We start from the raw sequence: 22457 nt of genomic DNA on the forward strand, positions 1-22457 counted from the left end.
ATAAATGACCAAACAGGCATAATGCAGCAAGGCACAGTATGTAATGTGTAATGTGTAAAGAATTTTATAGCGTGATAGAATATTCATGTGGAGAGGCCATGTGTAAGTTGGTGGGCAGAGGAAATATTTTGTATTTTAAATTGGGGTGCTTGCTACATTATTTGAATTATATTTATTCAATATTGCCTTCCACATGCAGGTAATGAGATTCTTAGCTCGATATTTGTGGTTAGAAAGGCTCACCAAATTGAATCAGAATCCAATCATCCTTTATTTATGAATATTCATAACATACTTTAAAAAGGGAATTGAAGGCTGCATTCTTATTGCCTATCTCTTCAGCCTTGTTCTGCTGAATTGTGAGTGGGCACCTGCTTCAATAACCTCATGGAACACCCATAAATTAAAGTAAGACGCTCTTTGCCTTGAGCAAGGAATAAATAAATGCGAGTTGAGAACAGAAATTGTTTTTCCTTCATGCATTGTGATTCTCTGCTCGAAGTCAATAGTGATTGTCTTTGTTCTGAAGGTAAGACTTAATGGCAGCACAGATTCAATCATCATGTGCATGCATACGTCACCATCGTTCTTCCGAATAAAATTTTTAGCAAGTTTCTCCCCTCCATATTTGAATGATAATCTTTGGAAAATCCTAAATAGTTTTGTTGTTTACAAGCCGAGTTTTTTTTGTCTTCGACCTGATAGTGTTTCCTAACGCACTTTTGAACCGTTTACTGTTTTGTTTTCTTTTATTTTGCTATTCCTCCAAGCAAATATGCACCACACAGGCAACACAGCCATTATGTCTGAATACTAAAAGTAGGAATATTTTACCCTCTCTTGCTTTTGTTAATGAAGGACGTTCACACTGCATTTCTTATATTCCAGAATGTTTTTTGTTGTTTATTTTATTTATTCTTTTATGTTTATTTTAAGTGCTGCTAGAACAGCAATGTATATTGGGAAAAACCATCTGCAAGCTGCAGAAAGCAGCAGGAAGCATAGTGGTTATGATGCACAACCAATGTGGATTGCCTTTAGTGTGAGTCAGTGGTTGGACTACGATTGGCGGTTATTTTTCATTTGCATCATATTGCTTTGTTTTTGTCATGCTGATGTGAGGCCATTTCAGTTAAAGGCAGTCGTGTCAAACTCATTTTTGTCGCGGGCCCCATTGTAGTTATAGTTTCCATCAGAGGCCTGTTATGACCATAGAAATGTTCAATCATCTCCTCCTAACAAGTTGATGGATAGCTAATTTTGATATCAGCAGTCCAGGATAATAGTTTGTTCAACTGTTGTTCAAGTCACTGTAAAAACAGATTTGGTAACAAGAAAATGCTTGTAATATCTTACATTATTCATTACATATGACAATTTCAAATGTTGGTACAGATTTTAGCAAGAATCACAGAATGGACACACTTGATTTATTTCTGTGGGCGGAGGACCAGATCTTGCCCCCGAGCCTTGAGTTTGTGAGCTGCGGTTTAAGGTTTTTAATGCTAAAAGAGTCGGTCGGTGCGACTGTTTCACATCTGCTGCAGTGAGTGACTTGGATGGTATAGTAATAGTGTATCTGCAACTTTTAGGTGATGATTTTTTTACAAAGTATGTAAAAGAGATATTAACATAGTCACATAGGGGTAAATATCGCTGTATCCACTCACATAAGGTGACACGTATAATGTAATCGTGTCAATTCATATGCAGTAAACACAATGTAAACAACATATGTCAGAGATGATACATTAACAAGGTTGAGAGCTCAAAGCTGATTACGGCCATTCTTAAACGGGAAGTCAACCCAAACATATTTTTTCAAGAATATGTTCTATGCAGGCCCACTAGTTGAAAAACGGCATTCTAATTAATATTGTGTTTATGGAATATGAGTTAAGCAGCAAAATACACCCCTTTTAAACATCTCAGGGGGCGGCCATTTTGTCACTTCGGTCGACTGAAAATGACATCACAACTCCTCAGGGCTCAGGTAACGACCAATCATGCATGGCTCAGATTCAGAACAAAGTTGAGCTGTGATTGGTCATTACCTGAGCCCCGAGCAACTCATTTTCAGTCGACAGAAGTGACAAAATGTCCACCCCCAGAAATGGCTAAAAATGGGTGGATTCATTCTTATTCCACAATTGCAATATTTATCAGAATTCCTTGTTTCAACTAGTCAAACATCGAACATATTCTATATGTAATCTAATATGTTTGGGTTGACTTCCCCCTTTAACGTCTGGCCTCTTCAAGGTTGTGACTGGGTGCAATAGAAATAGACACGCAGGAAACCGTCTGTAAAGTCAGACATGAGGGGCCGCAAAGGAGCTTGTGAGGAAGAGGATGGAGACAAAAACACACCCAGCAGGCCATCACAACAGAGAGGCACAAGCGTTAACATCGGCCTGTAGGGTCCTGCTGCCGTCACTCCCTCAGTTTTGTTATATTTTCTTTTCTCTTGTTTTTTTCCTCTCCCACCAGGACTTGAACAGGAATGTGTTGTTAAATTCACAGCACAGCACTCCTCATTATCCATGCACATATACTGTAAACAAAGAGTACTGTTTCGAGTCTTGATTTCATGATGCATGTCTGTCTTATGTATGGACGGTGACCGATACTTAGCACTGTAACTCTCCTACCAGATTTCATTGCAATGATGTCAGTGAGAACAAAACACACTCATTTTCCTCATGTAGTTATCTTCCTTATAAAATCCCTCACACAATAAAAGAGTGCATCAAAAACTGGAGGCACCATAAATCTACTGTACCTCTAACCATTATGAGATTCACTTTTACGCTTTAGTTGGCTACTTTATGTGAGGGGAGTTATTGATTGATTCAGTTTATATTTGACTCATTCTGTGTTAACATTTACAGCAACAAGCTGACACAAAAGGCTCGCTGGAAATCCAGCAGGCTTGTTATTGATGTTAACATACACTCAACTATGGCAGCCCAGCAAGTGTGTTTGGATGCTCTTATGTGTTAAACAATGTCACGCAAAGAGTTCTTCCTGTTTTATAGGGAGACCATATTTCGTTTTGATTTGATTTGCTCCCAAAAAAAAAAAGATCACAAGGGGGGGTTTCAAGAACAATCATACACGAGTGGCCTTTTAAAAGGCATAAATGCCAACGCAACATGAGTAAAGTGGCATTGAGTCCCTTTAAAGCATATCAAAGGAAAAGTAAAACTGTAGATGCTCGAAGCATTTAACTTTCAATCCTCCTGATGTGCTTTGTCACAGCCTTTTTTCTTGAGGAAAAAAATATATATCTATACTGTATTTCTCCAGGAAATTTGAAGCATAATGGAGGGATACAATTGCTAAATTGAATTGTGAAATTTGAAGACAAACTGCAATGTCCCTTTGACGCTATAGTCTTTCAAAACTACATAATGAAGTAGGCCTACCATAATTTCTCGAGAACAACACCCATTTTCTCCTTAACGGTGCACTTTCATTCCGACATGTTATGTATTGTCGAATTTGACACATTTCGACATAATTTTCTCTGCTTGAAAAGAAGTGAGGACCAGAGATCCCAAGCTATCACATGACTATGCGGATAATACTACAATTTTTGAGCGTGTGTACCAGCAAATCGGGGAGCACATAACACTTGAGTACGAAGAAATGATTTTAAATGCTACAATCACCCCTAATCTGTCTGTGCTTGTTCTTTTTTGTTGATTTTTCTACAAAAGCAAACAGAATTTGCAAATTAATTTCAAGGTGGATAGCAGAACACTGATGATGTGCATTTCTAGAGAGCAACATGTTTTTTTCCTATGGCTAAGAGTTGTTAGCACACAATGAACCTTTGGCATAATATTATATGGCGCTTCACTCCTGAGGGAGGCGGCTACTGCTGGCTGATGACATGGACCTGCCCGTGCGTTTTATAGCTTTTTACGCTCTCACACTCTTTCAAATACTGGAAGAGAACCCCTGCTGGGGCATCTTGAGCACAGCGACAAGCCATAGTTCTTATCTTTCTGCGTGTTTATGCAGCATTGAATTCCATTTGGCTCGGCTCCTCGTTCTAAACTCTCTCCGGCGCGTTTTGTGTTCACTTGTTATGCTAATTTGGCCGAGATGGGTTTGAAACTGGGACTATTTTATGCTTTTCAAAATATATAAATCCTATCACACTCTGTTGAAATCAGGCGAAGTAGTTGTGGTTATTTATGTAGAGATAGAGAATAGACGCACATAGTGCACAGATTGTAAGGGATGTTTGGTCAGCTCTCGAGCCTAGAAAGCTGCCTCAAAGAGGGAAGGGTCACGTTGGCTACAGCCCTTTTTTTTTTTCCCTATTTCCCTTTTGAAGCTTCTCTTCTAATCAGCCCTCTTATCTCTATTCATCTGTTTGCCTCACAAAGATGCCAAATGAATAAACTCTCAGCAGAGTGAGAATTTATCAGTCAGTGAGAGATGCAGCAGATGTGTGCTTGAAACGTCTGCATCGCATATTTGTCATTCTCCAGCATGCACGTAGACACACTCCCACATGCGCACACGCATACACTCTAAAAGCCAACACGAGCCCGAGACAGCATCTGACTGATGTCTGTATGGGCTGCCTGTCTCCTGCAGGCAGTAGGAAAGAGTTGATGGAGCCGCTGCTTCACATAGGAAAAGAAGCAAACCCCAAGTGAGATGCTGACTGACAACTGTTGTCTTTGGGAATCAAAGATCATAGTCAACATGATAAATTTGTCATTCTTTGGATTAAAAATGGCGTAAGGTTTTTAAACACTTGCACTCTTCATGTCTTCGTTCACTTGGAAGGCGCAGCATATGAGAAATGATGTGATTCACAATAGTGCAAAAGGCTATGACTAAGAATGTATTAAGAATACAGAACACTAAGCTCGAGCTGAAATAAAACTGTAGGAGTGACAGTCTTACCTCTTATGAATATCCGTAGAGGCAGGATAGAATATCATTTCAGAAGTGCAGGTAGAAGTGTGTTTGCAGCTCGTGTCTGCCATGTTTGTGCAGTTTGTTGTGACGGAGCTCTTTAAGTGTGTCACTGTGGGCGTGTGTACATGTGCTGGATGGATTTCAACAAAGGCGCACTGATGTTGACTATTTTTTCAATGCCTCCTTAAAAATCAATATGCATGTCGGTGGCACAGTTAGCTGGCGTTGAGCACATATGCTTTTCAGTCTCGAGGTTCTGGGATCAAATCGCAGCTCAGGGATCGCCTTTGTGGAGTTTGCATGTCCTCCCGATGCTTGCATAGGTTTCAGTTAAATTGAGGACACTAAATCAGTAAACTGGGGTCCAAAGACCCTGAAGTTCCACAAGCTGTAACTTGGGGTTCTGTAAAATGAGTGTCCATAAATTTTTGTCATTTGAGTTAAAGAAAGTGCATACTTACACTCTAAAAACAGTTGGATTAAAAAAATAATACAATTTTGGGTCAAAAATGGACCGATCCACTACTTGGGTCAATTTGACCCAACTTTCGGTTTGCAGAAAACAGCCTAAAAATTGGTATTTTTGTACAAAACAACCCAAGAAATTGGGCTGATTTGTACAAAACAATGCAAGAAGGTGGGTCAAATTGACCCAAGTAGTGGATCGGTCCATTTTTGACCCCAAATGGTGCTGTTTTTAACCCAACTGTTTTTAAAGTGATATGGGCACCAGCACACTACAAAAACAAATGTATTAAACCAATTACTCCTCCCTACCTTGTTGTGATTGTGGCATATTACATTCATCTGTCGTCCATGTATGATTATGATCAGCACGAATGACTTCACAACTCATTCCTAAACATGCTTTGTAGTATAATGGGGCACGTCACACTGCTGAGAGAGGCCAATGCCATCAGGTTTGCCATGATTTACCTGGTGTGAAACAGTATTTAATTCAATACACCTGAATACAAAGTCTGCCCAGTGAGAATTGCTCCGAGCATAATGTCTCCGCCAGCTTGCCACCTTCTCCTGTGTATCCTGGTGCCATCTGTTCCCCAGGTAAACACTGCGCAAAACACACAGCAGCCTCTTCAAGTCCTGTGGAAGAAAATGTGATTCAATCAGAGCCATTTCTCTCATATGTTTGAAAAGCTTGTATCAACCCATTGTTGACTGACAGTATAGTCTCACTAGATGTGGGAAGAGTTTTTAAAAGAAACGGGTTACAGTGAACTCACAGAACTGGAATTGTAATATGTTTAAATCATTTTAGAATTTAAAGGAAAAACCATAACTTGGAGCAAGAATTGGAAACCTGAGCAAAAACAGAGCAAAAACAACCCCTCTAATAATTTGGTGACCAGGTAAGCATGTTAGCCACACTCTAAAAACAGTTGGGTTAAAAATAACACAATTTTGGGTCAGAAATTGGACCGATCCACTACCTCGATCAATGTGACCCACCGTTGTGGTGGATTGCAGAAAACAATCCCAAAAATTGGTCTGTTTTGTACAAAATAGCACAAGAAGGCGAGCCAAATTGACCCAATCAGTGGATCTGTCCATTTTTCACCCAAAATGGTGTTACTTTTAACCCAATTGTTTTTACAATGCATAAAATAATGGTATGTTGTTGTTAGCCAAAATAGTCATGTTGTGCTATTGATGTCAAACCTATGGTTAATTAGGCTAGCCATGTCTGCCATGTTTATATTGGTCTATTGTTTTTGTTTAGTGACTGTACAGCAATAGTATGCACCATCCAAGATTCCTCAGTGAATATAAATGTTGGGAAAGTTGTTTTCATGTACAGTATTTCTTAGCTCGCTGCAAATGTTTGTCGTTGCGAGCATCGGTTCGGGGTGGCGAAATGCTGCCTGTCTGCAAGCCTTTGGAGTATACTGGGACTGTCAGCTTCAAATACCTGCTTCATGATCACGGTAAAAAGAAAGAATTTTACTTCTATCCGGGCTCATCTGGGAAACTTATCAAACCTGTCTGAGATTTATATCAGTGATCTGAACACAGGAGAAAACCATATGCCAGAACTTCAGAAATAGTCAAACTCAAGTTGCTTTAACTTCGATTTGAGTGTATTTACTTGGTGGATGTAAACTTCAAATGCACACTGTTCTCCCTGCTGCCCACTTATTTCTGAAATTTCCTTTTCCAAAAATGTGATGAATCTCCAGGGAGCGCAGACAGAAGCGTCACGTTGGTTCCGAAATCTTGACGGACAGGCAAAATGTGAAATGGCTCATTGTAAAAGTCATTGTCATGCTTCTCGCACATCAATTGTAAGAAATGAAGTGTTCTCTTGTTGTCTATGATATACCACTTGCTGACAGCTGCCACTGTAACAAGAGATAGTCAACGTTATTCATTGTCTGTGGTTTTAATATCATAGCTGTTTAGTGCATGTTTCTCTTGAGGACTGCCAATTAAGCTGCCCTACAGCTGACCTTTGCGGTGATGGGCAGGACTCTCCCAGCACTCCGACGTTTTTCTTTTTACTGCAGTCGAGACAAGCACTTTTGATTACACTGACTGCTTCATTGCATGATTTCCTGTGAAAAGCCAGAAGCTGCCCAGTGGAGGCATCACTCCCTAACTGCAAATGAAGGCCTGCGCTGCAGCCTCTTGTCACACATACAAACATTCCCTGTTTCCACATCCATCCCTGTGGTGTATTCGGTTAATGCAGTGCAGCTTTTGCATTACCTCTGTGTCAAATTAAGCAGAACTCTGACCGTCATTGGATTGATATAGTTAGCCACAATCGGGATTGAAGAAGAGCATTGAGCTTTCGGCGGCAAGTGTGGTTAAAGTGTAAAGATTATGTAAAGTTATTCAGCAAGTGATGAGAGAGGAGCAGGCCACCACTGACAGCAGGTATGTAGGTCACACAGGGGGAGGCCTCTTTTGCATCCCCCCGCCCCCCGTCTGTGTCTATTTTTGTGTCATCTCCTCCACCTCTCTTAGTTCTTCACTTAATCAGGTATTCACTTACAGCTTCTCATCCCTGCCTAACTCTTGTATCTTCACTCTCTACTCATGACAAACCACTATGGCTGTCTCACACTTTTTGGACTGCAGATGAAAAATGACTTGAAAGAGAGATCAACACAGCCAGCAGAGGCACTTTATCACACGTTCATCAATGGACATTTTTCCTTATCTCTGGCAGCATATGTTGTCAACTTTGTCTCGTCTTCCGTCATCCAATCAGCTGCACTGTCTCCGTGCTTTTGCTCAACCCAAAGCAGATGGTGTCCTGTCCCGTTGTTTCGCTCATTCCAATGACTCATCTTGTCAAGCGAGGCCGAAGCGCTTGTAATAAGTTTGGGCCTCTTCAGTCTGTTTACAGGACCCTAACCCAATTCGGAGCCACAGTGGCACAGTCGCTGTTGCAAGGTTACTCAAACCCACACGGGAGGACATTGTCACTTAGTGTTCACAACGTCTTCTCTTTTCTTTTGGAGAAGAAAGGCCGAATATCAATGAAACCTCTTGTCTTCTAAGGAGAATAGCCAAGAGAGGGGCAGTCACAGGGTTTACAAAGCAGGCTTGTTTTCATCTCCTGAGCCTTTAGGTCACAGCTCAGTGCTCCTTAATTGGCTCAGATTGTCAGACAGTGTTCCATCTTAAAGCAAAGAAAACTCCAGCTATGAAACGTTTACCCCCCTTAGACACAAGCTATTTTCCACCCTCCTGTTTTGAGAGCAGAGGCTCATACGGCTAAGCTACTTGCACGGGCTTCCACAACAAATGTAACATTAACATATGAAAATGGGCTTCTTTCCACATTTACCAGCTCATTAATTCTTTTGGATTAGAACTTGTTGAGGCCCACCAGTTTTTGTTTATCTTAAGGTGGGAGATGTATTTAATTATCTTTGCATTTGGGCATATCAGGCCCTTGGCTATTCATCCATGCAAAGTTTAATGAGGGTTTTTATTCCATGCTTGTTTAATACACATGGCCTTGGACAGACCAGGACCAAGTTGCTCATAGGCCACCCACTTTGTTTTGAGAATGTATTTCCTTTTTGAGCCATTGTGAGCAATGAAAAATACTCTGATGCTGACCTTGTCATTTTCCTCACTTATTCCCTCAAAATGAAGTGCTGTTGGGCAAGCAATGGCCTCCCATCTGCTTCATGAAAGCTTCAAAAGTTTAAGCTCTTCACCAGATAATCATCTTGAGAAAATGCAGAAATGAAAGTGATTCAGTCCATAATTGATTTTCAAGTGTGGTCTGGTCCATTTTGGCTTCTGACACTTAAACTTGAAGAAATAGCTGCTGAAATGAAAGCTTTCGGATTACATTGAGTCCTTCATTGAGGTAATGAAGAGTTATGTCCGTTTGACTGTCAGCTACACAGTTACACATTTGGACTAGCTGGACCCAAAGCTCGCTTTCTGACATAAAATGAATTGAAGTTCCTCTGAGGAAAGATGCACACCATCTATGGTTGGTGGTTGAATCTCTGACAGTGAAAAGTCAGGTGGCCGTGGAACAAAAGAAACCTTCTGTACTCGCCAACACTTCTGTCTGGAACCTTCAGCACGGGTAACTTCATTGTGGTTGATGGATGCCCGCTTTGCTGATCATTGATGATAGACGGGAAACTACCGATTAACTATTAAAGCCTAAAACGCCTGGTTCAACGGCTCCCCAAAACCTAAGGTCGTCTTTGGAATTAACCTTGAAAACCTATTAAATAATTAATATCTCAGCCCCTGTAGCAGATAGAAACATCATTCCAAAAGAATTTGGGACCTCAGACGTGGCTTTCACACAGGCCCGAGTTTATTAATCTTCTTCTTCTTTCGTCCGTTAGTGTGGTCATCACAAACCGGGTCAAGTACGGACGGGCCTCTAAGTCCGTCACGGACGGACACCCGTTATGCTGACTAACAGAAACACGCCTCGCTTGTCTCCTGTGTTTGTTCACAAGGGGTTAATTGGAAAGTACCAGATGTGGGCATTCTGTCAGACTGACGGACACCCGTTTTGCTGATGATTGTCAAATGATGGGACACCTTTTAAAAATAACTGTTTTTGAAAACGCCGGATATAAGTCTGCGGTTAGCCCTATCATCCGCACGTCCCTGGAGTTTTTTCAGTGAAAACGCAAAACTCCAGTCGCAGTGGCAGGCGGGGGTGCGGGGGGGGGGGGGGGGGGGGGGGGTGATATACGGTTGTTAAAAAAGCCCGGCTACTTGTAGCCTTTGTCTTATGTACGTATGCAAATAACGTGCACTTAAGCTACTGATTGATTTTCTATTGTGGTTGTTGTTCCTACTCAAGTCACTTATCTTTGTGAATTTTGTGTTCATGATGTCTGTCGGCAGAGCCTCGGATTAACTCAAATTCGTTCACCATGCATACTGGTAATTTACATTCCAAAAAGGAAAAAGGGAGACACTTTCAAGTACCCCTCAGGGTCCTTGGTCGTAGTGTTTGGAACCGCTAGTGTAAGCGGTCTCGCTTCCTGCTGAGGGAGTCAATTCTGTCTATTGTTTTCCTACGCTTTTCGTTATCAGCCCTCAGTGGAGTGGGCCTTTCCTTCACTAGAACCTTGACAGAGGACTATTTTTCTCTCCCCCCTATCTTATGTGTTTACCACAATGCACACACATCATTCCCTAAATGATGGCCCCGCTACTGTCAGCATATATGGGAGTGAATTCATAATATAAATAAGACTAATGTTGCCTTGAGAAGACCATGTTTGTAGGACCGCAATGAAAGTGTGGTAATTTTGCTTTGCGTCTACCACTAATTGGTAGTATAGAAGGAGATTCTATTAGAGCAGTATTGTGTCTTCTCAAACAAAGCAGCAAAGTAGCATCTGGAATGAGGCCAGTGCTTCAGTGAGCTCCTGCTGCTGCACACAATGCTGTTGATATGATGCTATGCTAGCCTGGCTAATAAGGCAGACTTGACAGAAGCTCCCTCCCCACACGTCAAAATATCCTCATTTCACCAAGGGCTCTAGCACCAGCATCTGAATTGTGAAGTGCCAGTGTCTAGAATTAATGGGGAAAAATAAATGGATAGCATTAATAATGTATGCCTATTGACTAAAAGCCTTGTTTCCACCAAGGTTTGTTGTATCTACTCTTATTTACTCTACTCAGCGCTACACCAAAAAACGGTGCGTCTCCACTGCCACTACTCAGGAGACCCTCCTCATCTCGCGAGTGATGTCATGTTACAGCGACCGTAGCTAGCATGCATCGCGCACACCAACAAAACAACGGAACACCTTTTCATTCCTCGTGGACCCATCCAGCTGTCTCTGCACATCTTGGGCAGATGATCATGTGAAAAAGTCAAAAGTTCTTTTGTTTGACACTCTTCAACAAGTATTGATTTAACAGTGGGTTTTTTTTTTCTGGCTGTATGCAGTGGTATACAACTGCACGGCATTATATCTGTTCTTCATATAGTATTCCTGGTATTCCGTTTATATTTATTATATTGTTCAATTAATAACTGACAGTTAGTCACTCAAAACTCAACAAATATTTTTTCAAACCAGATTGTTTTGTTTTCAATATCTCTATATTACATCTTATTTTCTTGTGCAAGTGGTGACAGTGTTGTGGAACCTTAATAAACTAAAATAGATACAGATAAGGCAAATTATATTGTAATTTGTTTAATCTAAAAGCAACAAACAACAAGACTCGTTAGCACATCTGCCTCGCAGTTGAGAGGTCCTAGGTTTTGACATCAGCTCAGGTTATGTCCTCCCCGTGCATGTGCTGGTTCTCTGATGGCTTATTCCTGAAACATGCATGTTGGGTTACCTGAAGAGTATAATTTGTTTGTCGGTGTAAATCTGACCATAAGTAATTGTTTGTCTGTTATGTGCCCTACGATTGGCTGGGTGCCACTTTAGGGTGTACCCTTCCTCTTGCCCAAAGTCAGCTGAGATAGGCTCACTTATGATCCTAATAAGCATTTGGTCTTTTGCCTCGTTCTTGTCATTTCCTGACATAATATGCCCATTAAACAAATGGGTGAAAAGGAAATTTACCTTGACGCCAAATGTGGTCAGTTTTGTTGTTTTGGGTTTTACGGCAAATAGAAGTACATGTTACAAATAGAGCTGTAACTGTAATTGGTGCTTGCATGGACATTTATTGTACTTTTTTTTTTTTTTTGCCTCATCTTAGTTCTTTTATGCATTGACGCTTCATTTCTAAAACCTCAGCACTTAACTTTATTTGTAGATGTTTATATCGCCTCAGGGCGATTCTGTGCCTAGAGAGGAATCAGACACAAGTCTGAGACTGTTGCTTCATCCTTCCTACCGTTAGAATAACAGGGATTAGAAACTTCACTTCAGATAGTTTCATCAGATAAAAATCCATTCTTTTTTGGGGAAAACTATTTTTGAGTCAGCATAAGATGGAAGTGGAATCAGAAAATTGAAGATTTCTAGCAAAGAGAAGGCTGAATGTCAAACAGTGATATAACCTGTCAGACTCAGGCAACGCGGCAGGTGACGACTGAAAGCAAACCAACGCCACAACAAAGACTGGTGATTAAAAACAACAAACAAACTAAAAGAAACGCAATGTATAATAGTTTTACATTGAACTCCATGCATCTTATGGCAGTGTCATCCGAGTTCATTTACACAGGTTGCAGCCTAGTTACCAGCATCGCTCTTTGCATTTTGGCGATGATCTGACCTTTACTGCGGGCAGCAGAATGCTTTCAATTCTTGCTATTCTTTCGTAGCCAAGCGGTTGTATTTCACGCTGCTGCTGGGCCGCCGGGGGAGAGCGAGTATTTTTATGGTGTGCTTTGTTTGCCTGATTGTTGTTGCAAAAGGGGGAAGCGGCGAGGTTTGCTCGGGGAGTGAGGAAGAAGGAAGGAGTTGTGTGACTACAGAGATAACAGGCCGTATAGAGGATGTGGAGGGAGGTTTAGTGCAGGAGGGGCTTCTCGGGCTGCCTTACAGGGATGGCAGTTTGTAATTAATTTTGCACGCATCCCTCTCCCTTCTCGCTTATGTTTTTCTCTGCATTTTTTTTTTTAATTGCAACTCAAGAAAAGCACTGAATTTCCAGGCATGAGAGGCCATTAAGTGGGGATATTAAACATGTAATATCATAGCATTATGCAACTAGATAGAGCTTTATGAATTATATCTAAAAATCAAATGTGCTTCACATTTGCAGATGCCTCCGAGACCGCACCTGGCACCAGCACTGGAGGTGAGCACGTGTTTCTCCATCCTGCCCCCTGTTGTGAAAGTGATGTATTGCAGAAACCCACCACCGTTCAACTGCCCACGTTCTTTCCTGTTACACTTTTTTTTCTGCTTCCCCAACACATAATCACGATTTATATTAGAGAATCAGCGAGTAACAGAATGTACTTTGACCAGCAAAATCAAATAATACTTTGTGTGATTGGTAACCTGTCTTGCATTTCAAATGTCTCAAATATAAGTGGGAAAATGGGTTATGGTCCGATGAAACAAATGTTGAACTTTTTAGCCGTAATTCCAAACGGTATGTTTGGCGCAAACACAAGATAATTCTATGTTTTGCTTTGAATGTTTTCAAGCACTTTGAGTTGCATTTTTATGTATGAAAAGTATGAAAAGTGCTATATAAATAAGTGCTATATAAATAAAATGTGATTGATTGATTGATTGACAACACTGCTCATCACCAAAAGAACACCATACCCACAGCGAAGCATTGTGGTGGCAGCGTCATGCTTTGTGGCTGTTTGTTTTTCACATGGAATTGGGTCAAGCCACTTGGTCAAGGTGGAGGAAATTGCAAACACATATCACAGTCAGTATTAACACAAAACCGTCAGGCTTCTGCTAAAAAGCAAAACCCCCCCCAAAAAACAAGTCAGGAAAAGCCTCCTAGAACATTTGAATGTTATATGAAGTCAATTAGACTTTAAATGATGGCAGGTGTGTGCTCACTCCCATTTAACATAAATTTGAATGTGATTTATTTCTGAAAACAGCCCCAGCTATGAGTGGGTGAGCACACTTATGCAACCACATTATCTCGCTTTATTTAACTTTCCCATTCCAAAAGAGTGTTTTGTTTTTCAATTATTGAGTTGTCTTCTTCTCTTCTCACTTTAGAGGGGATAAAAGATCATGTTGAGAGTTCAGGGGAACATGAATCCATTGTGACTGACAGCGTGAAGTCCAAAGGTACGAAAAACATGGATGTGTTCCCATTTATTCAGAACACTGCAAAAGGATTCGTATGAAAAGCCACAGCTGCTAAATTAAAATTCACTCCATCCTGAGGTTTCCTTGGAATTACTTAGCCAAATCTGCCGAGCCGCGCCGCGCAGCCGAGTGCGACACAGCTTCACCCTCCTCGTCTCCGCGCTGTCTCCCCCGCGGAGCTCTTGCTCTCCTCCCCATCTGTCTCCATCTCTTAGTCTTAGCAGGCAAAGACATCAGGCAGACAGTCTTTACGTGCGCCTTCAGGGCCAAATGCATTTGTAAATGCACCCCCCCCAACTCCATCTCAGGTCTTCAGCTATGACCCTGGTATTTTGGTATAAATGTGTCAGCACGTCTGTGGAGATTGAGTGTGATAAATTGCCTGCAAACTCCACGATCAGACATTCAATAAATCAAGTGTGCAATACGTATTATTCCAAGGTGCGGACAAGACAGACTGTAGGGGCGATAATCATGCAAATAAATCATATTTGATAAGAATACCACGCTGTTATTCTCAGGTCCCCACTGAGATTTGGGCATAATAACGGGGCATGTAATTTGAATGAAACAGTCCTGCAGAATAATAAGAATGTGGATGACTGCATGTGTTCTGCGTTTGTCTTTTTTTTTTTTTCATGTTAAGTCAAATAATGGGAATTTGATTTGATCATAATCACTTTTTTGGGGGGGGGTCTTAGGCAACAACTCTGGACAGTTAGTCTTAAATCAATAAGGCAGTATAGTAGCATTTCAAAAAATAGCACAAACAGTTTGGTGTCAGTAGGAGGGATTTAAAACTAAAGATTGCTTTTGAAATAAGCGCAATGCAACATTAGGAATCTCCTTCTGGGATGATTGAATGTTCAATACATACGGCCCTTAAAAATACAAATTGAGTGAGTGTCTGTGGGGGATTTATTCATTTTTGAAGACCATTTGTCAGGTCGGGGGATACTGATGTTGGCTCCCAATTTCTGTTCTAGTTCATCCCAAAGGTGCTGGTTAGCAAAGGTGTTAACGGTGCATGCATTTAGCAGTCTTATATAATAATAGCAGTAATAACAATTTATTGAGACGGTGTTTCTTACCAAGAAAGAATTCTGAGAGAAAGTCTGAGTCAGTATCAAAACCGTGTCTAGCTTTTCAATGTGACTTTTAATGAATTTTATTTGGATGGATTTGACCAAGATAGTCAGACCTCAAAACGCAAAGGAAGCACAGTTGTCCACAACACTATTGCACATATAAATGAATGTTGGAGGCATAAATGAATTATTGCCACAACCCTAATTCGGAAAATCACTTCATTTTGTGCGTAGATGCTGCTGAGAAGAAAGAGTGACCGCCTGAGGGACGGACAATCAACCTCATCTGACAGCCAGCAAACTGAGTGAAGGCCATTCACAAGAGAACCAGACAAGCTCAATGGCGGTTTGGGTGCTGTCACAGGTTCAGGACATCCTGTCGTTCACACACTTCCAGCTTTGTTTTGCCCTCTTCTTATTTGTTAATGCAACCCCGAGCCCTAAAGTTACAGTATGTGCGTCCAAAAGGGGCGGGCACTTGAACATATCAAGCAGAAAAGATGAGCCATACCTCACTGTGTCATAACTTTTCATAACCTTGTGCCAGTTGAATGCAATGAGATGAAGCGAGTCCCTTTGTTAGAGCCACGCCCACTAGGAGAGCGCGGTGCCAACGTGCTGGCTTTCCAAGTCCGGTTCACATTTCCGTGAGGTCTCAAGTCAAATATCTTCGCTTCAAGTTACCTTGATCGAGGCCAAGGTTTCAATTTGACCCTCTTAGATTAAAACTGCTCTGCTGAACCTTTTTTCTCTACTTCTCGACACCCACGCAGTCCAAAAGTTATGATTGTCTTCTAATAAATGCACTCGCCGTCACCCTTTCCCACCTCTGACACAACCCACTTTACCTTTTCTTCATCATTTCCCTGTGCATGCCAACAAATTACTTTTACAAAAATGAGTCATCTCTGCTTGTCTCCTTTTCAGATTGTCTAACATTTGTGCAAGAATCTGCCTTATTTCACATCAATCATGCAATCGCTATCACACAGTTAAGGAGATGGTCCAAGTGTTCATTCTATGTTCTGATTTCAAATTCAGATTTAATTTTGTCATTGAAGTCATGACAAGGCTACTTACTACCTGTTGATTGTTCTTGAGCTGATTCAAAGGATTTTTAGTTCAATGTTCTTTATGGCTCACGTTCAGTGGCGCCGCATTGAAGACGGAATGGGTTAGAGTTTTCAAAAATGTTGCCTTCATACTTTGATGTTTGCTTTGCTAAAATATACTGAAAGAATTAATAAAGATTGAAATGGGAGCCGGGTCACACGTCTAATTTTGCCTGATGACAGGATCTCATGTTTTATTTAATTCTGATTGCATCGGGTACAGTTAGCATTACCTCAGCTCATACATTATACGCGAGCCGCCGTAACAGAGCAATCAGTCGGGCGTCTCTGGGCAGACAGGAATAATTAGTGCGTCCTGTGATCTCATGCACGCTACCTCTCAGGCGTCCCCCTGAATCAAATGAGACGAGATGCGTGTCAGACCTCCTCACCTCAGAAACCCGCTGAGATTCTCGAGCAAGTCTTCATGCGAGTGCCTCCGGTGGTAGCGTTTAACATCAACAAGGTTGTCGCATCATCCAACAAAGAGAGGAAGAAAAAAGCTTCGGAGTTTGTTTGCATGTGTGCGCTCCTCACTTGCCACTTTGGCACCTGCATAGCTGGCAGGTCAAGGGAGTGAAGGCTCAAGTTTTAAGGGAGCCATTCGCAGACTGTTAAAAAAAAAAAAGTACAAGTAGCTCACTCACCGGATTCAGCGAAAAGGTCATTTATAATGATGGTACATGGTACAAGTTCGGAGTTGCAGCTTCAAAAATGCTGGCACTTTGGAGGGAAAAAAAAAGACTGCCCGGTGAGATGTATCACTGGGTGTTTTCTCAAGTTACCAGCTAATCTCTTTTGTCTGCGATTGTATGTCCGCATTTTTGGTTAAAACTTTAAAGCCTTTCACAACCAATATCAAACTGATATTCGATCTTTTGAGGAAAAAGCATGTGTGGAATTGACACGAGAGGAGAGCAAGATAAAACAACTCAACAAGCGAGTCGCACACTTTCTAACACCCGCCCAATGCATAGCAAACACACCGATACCAAAAGCTCCCCTCGAAATAAGTTATCCTTCTTTCATTATTTTTTTCCATTTTCAGTACAGTCATCCAACAGAACATTGGTTGAAACACAGAGAAAAAAAGAAAAAGAAAAAACACTGTCATAGACAAAAATCGTATGTCAATAAAGCAGGAAAAAGGGGTAAGTAAGTATTATAAAGACATTAAGTACTTTTCAGAGACATCCAGCATAGTGAAATGCTTCAATGCGGAGGTCTTTGAATTTCATTGAATTCTGGAAAACAAATATGAACCCGCTCACTCGGTTTGTCTGAGAGATCAGAAATGTAACAAAAAATCATACTTAAAACCAGAACTTCAACTTTTTTTTTTTTTTTAAACTTAGGACTGCAAATGTCATCGCTAGCAGAGGTGCATAGTAACATGCTACATTTACTTCATTGCATTTACTTGAGTAATGTTTGGGAACTTGATAGTGTCAATGAAATGTTCTTTAATTACTCATGCTCAAGCATTTTTATTCGGAAGGATCGCCACTCTTGCACCTTTGTGTTGAGCTTCATTGTATTCGCTGCTATCAATTTCATCACACTGGCCAAAATGAAAACAGACTCAACAAAATGTCAATTTAAAGCAATCAAGGATTGACAAAAAAGAAAAATTAACTATGCTATTTAATTTTAAGTCCTGTTCTGTTTACTATCCGGCTGGTACATATAAATCATAAAAAATGTTTACCATACTCAACAGTTAGGTAATACTTGCGTAGATTTGTCATTGAGTACTTAAGTACTTTTACTGGTGCAGTTGTGAGTATGAAGCGGAGTTACCCCAGTGGAGCGGGAACAGGAGAAAGCAAATGGACCCAAAGAATCACAAAAGAATTTCAACCAAACCAAACCTGACCAGTGTAAACACACCGAATGCAAGGCACAGACGTACCATTACTGTAAGTCAGCCAAATTTCACCCCGCAAAGACGAATTCTCCTTTGATGTGGGTTCATTTTTTTCTCTCCCCAATTTGTTTGGAAAACGGACGGGGTGTGTGCTCCTCTCCAGTTCCGACCGAACCACGCCCTAGATTTTCAGGTTAGGGGTCACTGTGCTCCTAGAAAAAGAAAATAAAAGGTAGTCGAGTACACCACACGTTATAAGAGCATCGACTGTGATTACGTGCGATTATTTTTCATTGTTTTGGCAATGAAAAGGCTTCCCCGGGGAAAAGTAGCAAGTATTAGATGGAAGGCTTAGCTAGAGAATCTGTTTACAAGATCAATGTTACGTATTGAAGGAACATTAAGTTAGTGCTGCTTCAGCACCTAGATGGGCAAAAATATTGCTGCAACTCTGATTCCATGGCATAGTTATTAATTGTTGTTTTTTAGAATCAGAATGTTTATAGTCATTGCCCAGTCTACAATGAATTGTTGTCATTTTTTCTGTGAAGTGATTTTATGAGACCATGTAAAAACACAACAAGGGCCTAAAAAGATAGCTTTGTGCTGAAAAGCGGACAAGTAACAAGTTTTCACACCACTTTGGCACCTTCCATATTTGTGTTCCACCAACTTGCAGAAAGGCCAAGCGGGTGTCAGGACAGATTGTTCCTGGAAGAAAGAGAGTTTAAATGTTAATGACTTCATTTAAATGTTGCATGTCAGAGCCGAGGGTTCCGTGAATCGGAGCCATAGATCAGTGTCAGGGGAAACGGCTCCGTGGTCCTGCTGCTGTGCACAGGCTCTTTGGCATAACAGCCACTTCAGTGCTACAATAACAAAGCGCCACAAAAACAGCCCGCGGCCCTTCATTCTACTCGCTCCAATGTTGGAATTGCCGTGGAAGAAATTGTTCATCCGTCACTTGAGAACGACATTGGCAGCGACAAATCCACCGGATCTGCGCTTTCACCTGTTTCCTGTTTGTGACGAGCTTGGGAAAAAAAAAGCTTTGAGTGACACGTGTAGCTTTCATGTTTGTCACTTTCTATCTGGCAGGCCTCATCAAGGTGCCGCGGGATGATGTGCACCATTTATTCCATTTTCCACATGAAAGCTCTTAGGGACCCAGCTTACATAAACATGCATCACCAGACCCCCACCAATGCTACACCACGGCGAGCCTGCGCCACGCTTGATGTTAACACAGCACAAACAAATTGGGGAGAAATAATTCCAGCTCGAAAGCCTTAAATCCCAGCACAAGATAAGCGTTTTCATCTGAAGTACAGTGTTTGTCCTTCATGAAAATTCATCACCAGCCCACAAGAGGCAAAGGCAACTCCATAGGTGAACTAAGCTGAGATAAACACTCTAATTGGGATGAAAATTGATGCCATTCATTACAGATGCCTGCCTTCAAAGGTGTGGAGACGCTCTGAAAAATGTTGAAAGGAGCGGCAGTGTTGCTTTGAACAAGAGAGAGCGCGAGAGAGAGTCAAGTCCCGCAGCGTAGGACGCAGATCACATTTATTGTCTGACTAAAAAAAAAAAAAAAAAAAAAAAAGAAAAAAGGGGCCGTTTGTCTGGTACTGATGGCCCCACATGACAAGACGAAAAAGAATTAGATCAACTAATTCTGTCCTTGGCCCTTTCCCTTTTGTTGCTCTAATTATCAACATGGTAATAATGTGCTGACTCGGGTGAACGGCAAAGTTTTACTACCATTGTTGCAAGAGCGCAGATAAGGCCAATCATTCACTATCGCATAGCTTTATTTTCTTGTGTCTATAAAAAAAAAAAAAAAAAAGAAATCATAATAACTTTCATTACCAATCAGCAATGCAGGCACTGGGACTCGTTAGGAGATTATTCCGATGATTTCCCATCTGCTTTCATACGAAATCGTTTTGTGACGATGCACAAGAGTGACATCCACACCTGAATCCACTTCCCTCCTGTTGTCCGTAACAAAACAAAGCTTGCTTTAAGGAAAAATAAGAAAACTCAGCCGAGGATGAAACTAATGTGTGAGCAGCGGCCTTCCATCAGGAAAATGTCGATGCTGTTTTATGGGTTGAACTGAGTAAAATAATGAAGAGGAGCCATGATTACAACGTTTCCAAGATCCCCCTTGAGGAATTATTTTTGGACTCGAAGGATTCTTCTTCTATCCTCAATCTTTCTTAAACGTTCAAATTCATTCTCACCACAGTTTCCCAATGCCGCTTTTTACAATTGATAGTTTTGTTTTTGTACATTTTGAGAAAAAATGTTCTATGCCCAATTAATTTCATTACTGAAGATAGTTGCAAAAGAAAAGGGAGGTGTGTGCCTCTAACACAACATTTTAACCTCTTCAAAGACTCTGTAAAGCGAATTCAGAGACTTGTTTCTAAATTCATTATACAAATTTGTTAGATAATTTCTGACGTGCAAAGACTGACAACTATGTAGTACTTAGTGTCATCAACTGTTTTTCACAGTTTGTTTTCCTGATTGTTTTTTTTTCCCCCATCTTAAACCAACACCTCATAACACACTTTGGAGTTAGGGATGAGTTGCTCGTTCCCGCTATATTAGAACTTGAGTGCTATCTTTTACGTCAGCGTTTATCCGGTGCAATTGCGACATGCAGTTAGCGTGGCAGCTTTAGAGCCGAGCGCCTCATTTGTCTGCCATGGTTGCGCTGCTTGTCACAGGACAGAAGAACGAAGTAAAGTCCAGTGTGTGGACTGGCGCATCGGCGTTTTAGTGCCTCATTGTTATAAAAGGTGTTGTGGAAAAGCCCTACGACAACCAGGTGTGATGTATTCCGGCCACCAAAGGCTTTGAGCAGAAATAATTTCTCATGTCTCAAACACGTGCAGGCATGTTTTGTGTAGACTTACAAAAAAAGGCGCTAGACAAAGTAGCACCAATTTTCCCGGGTCATAGAAGTGATATTGATTGATTGTTGGGAAGGGTGTGGTTTCAGCACATTCAGCAGACAAGCTCACAATATTTGAGAGCAGGGACAATCACTTGATTTTTCACAATTTCGAAGGCTTATTTTATATACATTTTTAAAAAAACAATGATTCACATTTGTGTGGTTGTCAACAACACTCTTATACTTTGTGTCAAGTGTCAGTCATATTTATTTTTACTTTACTTTAACACTTGTTGCATCAGAGCTTTGACAGATTTATCCGCCAGCAACCAGCAATCAATTTGAGATACTGAAGTCAACGCCTGTTGTAACATAAAAAATACTTTGACACATGCATAGATGATTACTTTGAGCACAGAGGCACCTTCCTACCTCTAAAGGTGCAATATTACCGGGTTAAGTTGCTCTCACCCGTTCTGCATATATAGAAAAGCCCCATGGACAGAAGGTGAGAAAATGCCAATGTGTCATTTCCAGCTAAAAGATAGCAATTCAAAAATAGTTCAAAAACACACTTCGAATGTGGCCAAGGTAACCAAGGCCAGTGTTTTTTCCAGTACAATTTCTTGTTCCTTTATAGGTTTTAGTAGTTAGGTTTCAGGTAATATTGCTCATAGTTAGAGCAAGGACATTTTGAATGAAATTGTAATTTTCAACCAATATGCCTTGCAGCTAATCAGCGATCGCTGCAAGGATTCTGCATCTGCCACACATGTTTTGTGTGCATAGTTATCTTGTTTTGTTCTTAACATATTCCATGTATTATTAAAATAGTACATTTCTCAATGCATGTATAAAAGATCCACTATCCTAACCCAAACAACAAAGGGTTTGAATCAAACAAGATAATCATATACAGTACTGTAATATTTTCTTTCAACAATAAACCTATATTAAGTGCAAGAACCTTTTTTTTCCCCACAAAAATCAACTCACACATGTTAATATTATTGAGGTGCCATGTTTGTCTTGCATATCATTCCAAATCCGCAAACTAATATTCGGCCCCCTCATGTTGTAGTAAAGGGCAGTAAATGCGCCCAATGTAAGTGCAACTAAGACGTGTCTGCCATCAAGTGGTGATTGGTGACATTACAACTTAAAACTACAATTCACCACAGCATATTTGCAGTTCACCACCTGTGAATTTGCATGTTTGCAGATTTTTTTTCATTATTTTTGGGAATATTTATTAATATTTGGGATTTTTCCCTTTTTTTTTTTCCCATTTCCCCC

The 22457-nt window shown here is 40.8% G+C and overlaps 1 protein-coding gene across 6 annotated transcripts in view; it reads left to right on the plus strand.

The window, feature by feature from the left end:
* The window catches only part of macrod2 (mono-ADP ribosylhydrolase 2), a 392053-nt gene extending 375521 nt beyond the window's left edge, over nucleotides 1-16532 (plus strand). For 4 of the 6 annotated variants that reach the window (XM_086045890.1, XM_086045892.1, XM_086045893.1 and 1 more), the window contains 3 exons: nucleotides 13156-13191; nucleotides 14091-14162; nucleotides 15506-16532. In XM_086045890.1, the coding sequence (XP_085902016.1) occupies nucleotides 13156-13191; nucleotides 14091-14162; nucleotides 15506-15528 (131 nt within the window). In that variant the 3' untranslated portion in view covers nucleotides 15529-16532. The remainder of the gene's footprint in view (nucleotides 1-13155; nucleotides 13192-14090; nucleotides 14163-15505) is intronic. The other 2 variants (XM_086045894.1, XM_086045895.1) reach the window with 1 other exon arrangement.
* Nucleotides 16533-22457: the final 5925 nt, after the last annotated feature.

Source organism: Filicampus tigris, chromosome 11 (genome assembly GCF_054856515.1).
Source record: "Filicampus tigris isolate MCC_2025a chromosome 11, RoL_Ftig_1.0, whole genome shotgun sequence".
NCBI lineage: Eukaryota > Metazoa > Chordata > Actinopteri > Syngnathiformes > Syngnathidae > Filicampus > Filicampus tigris.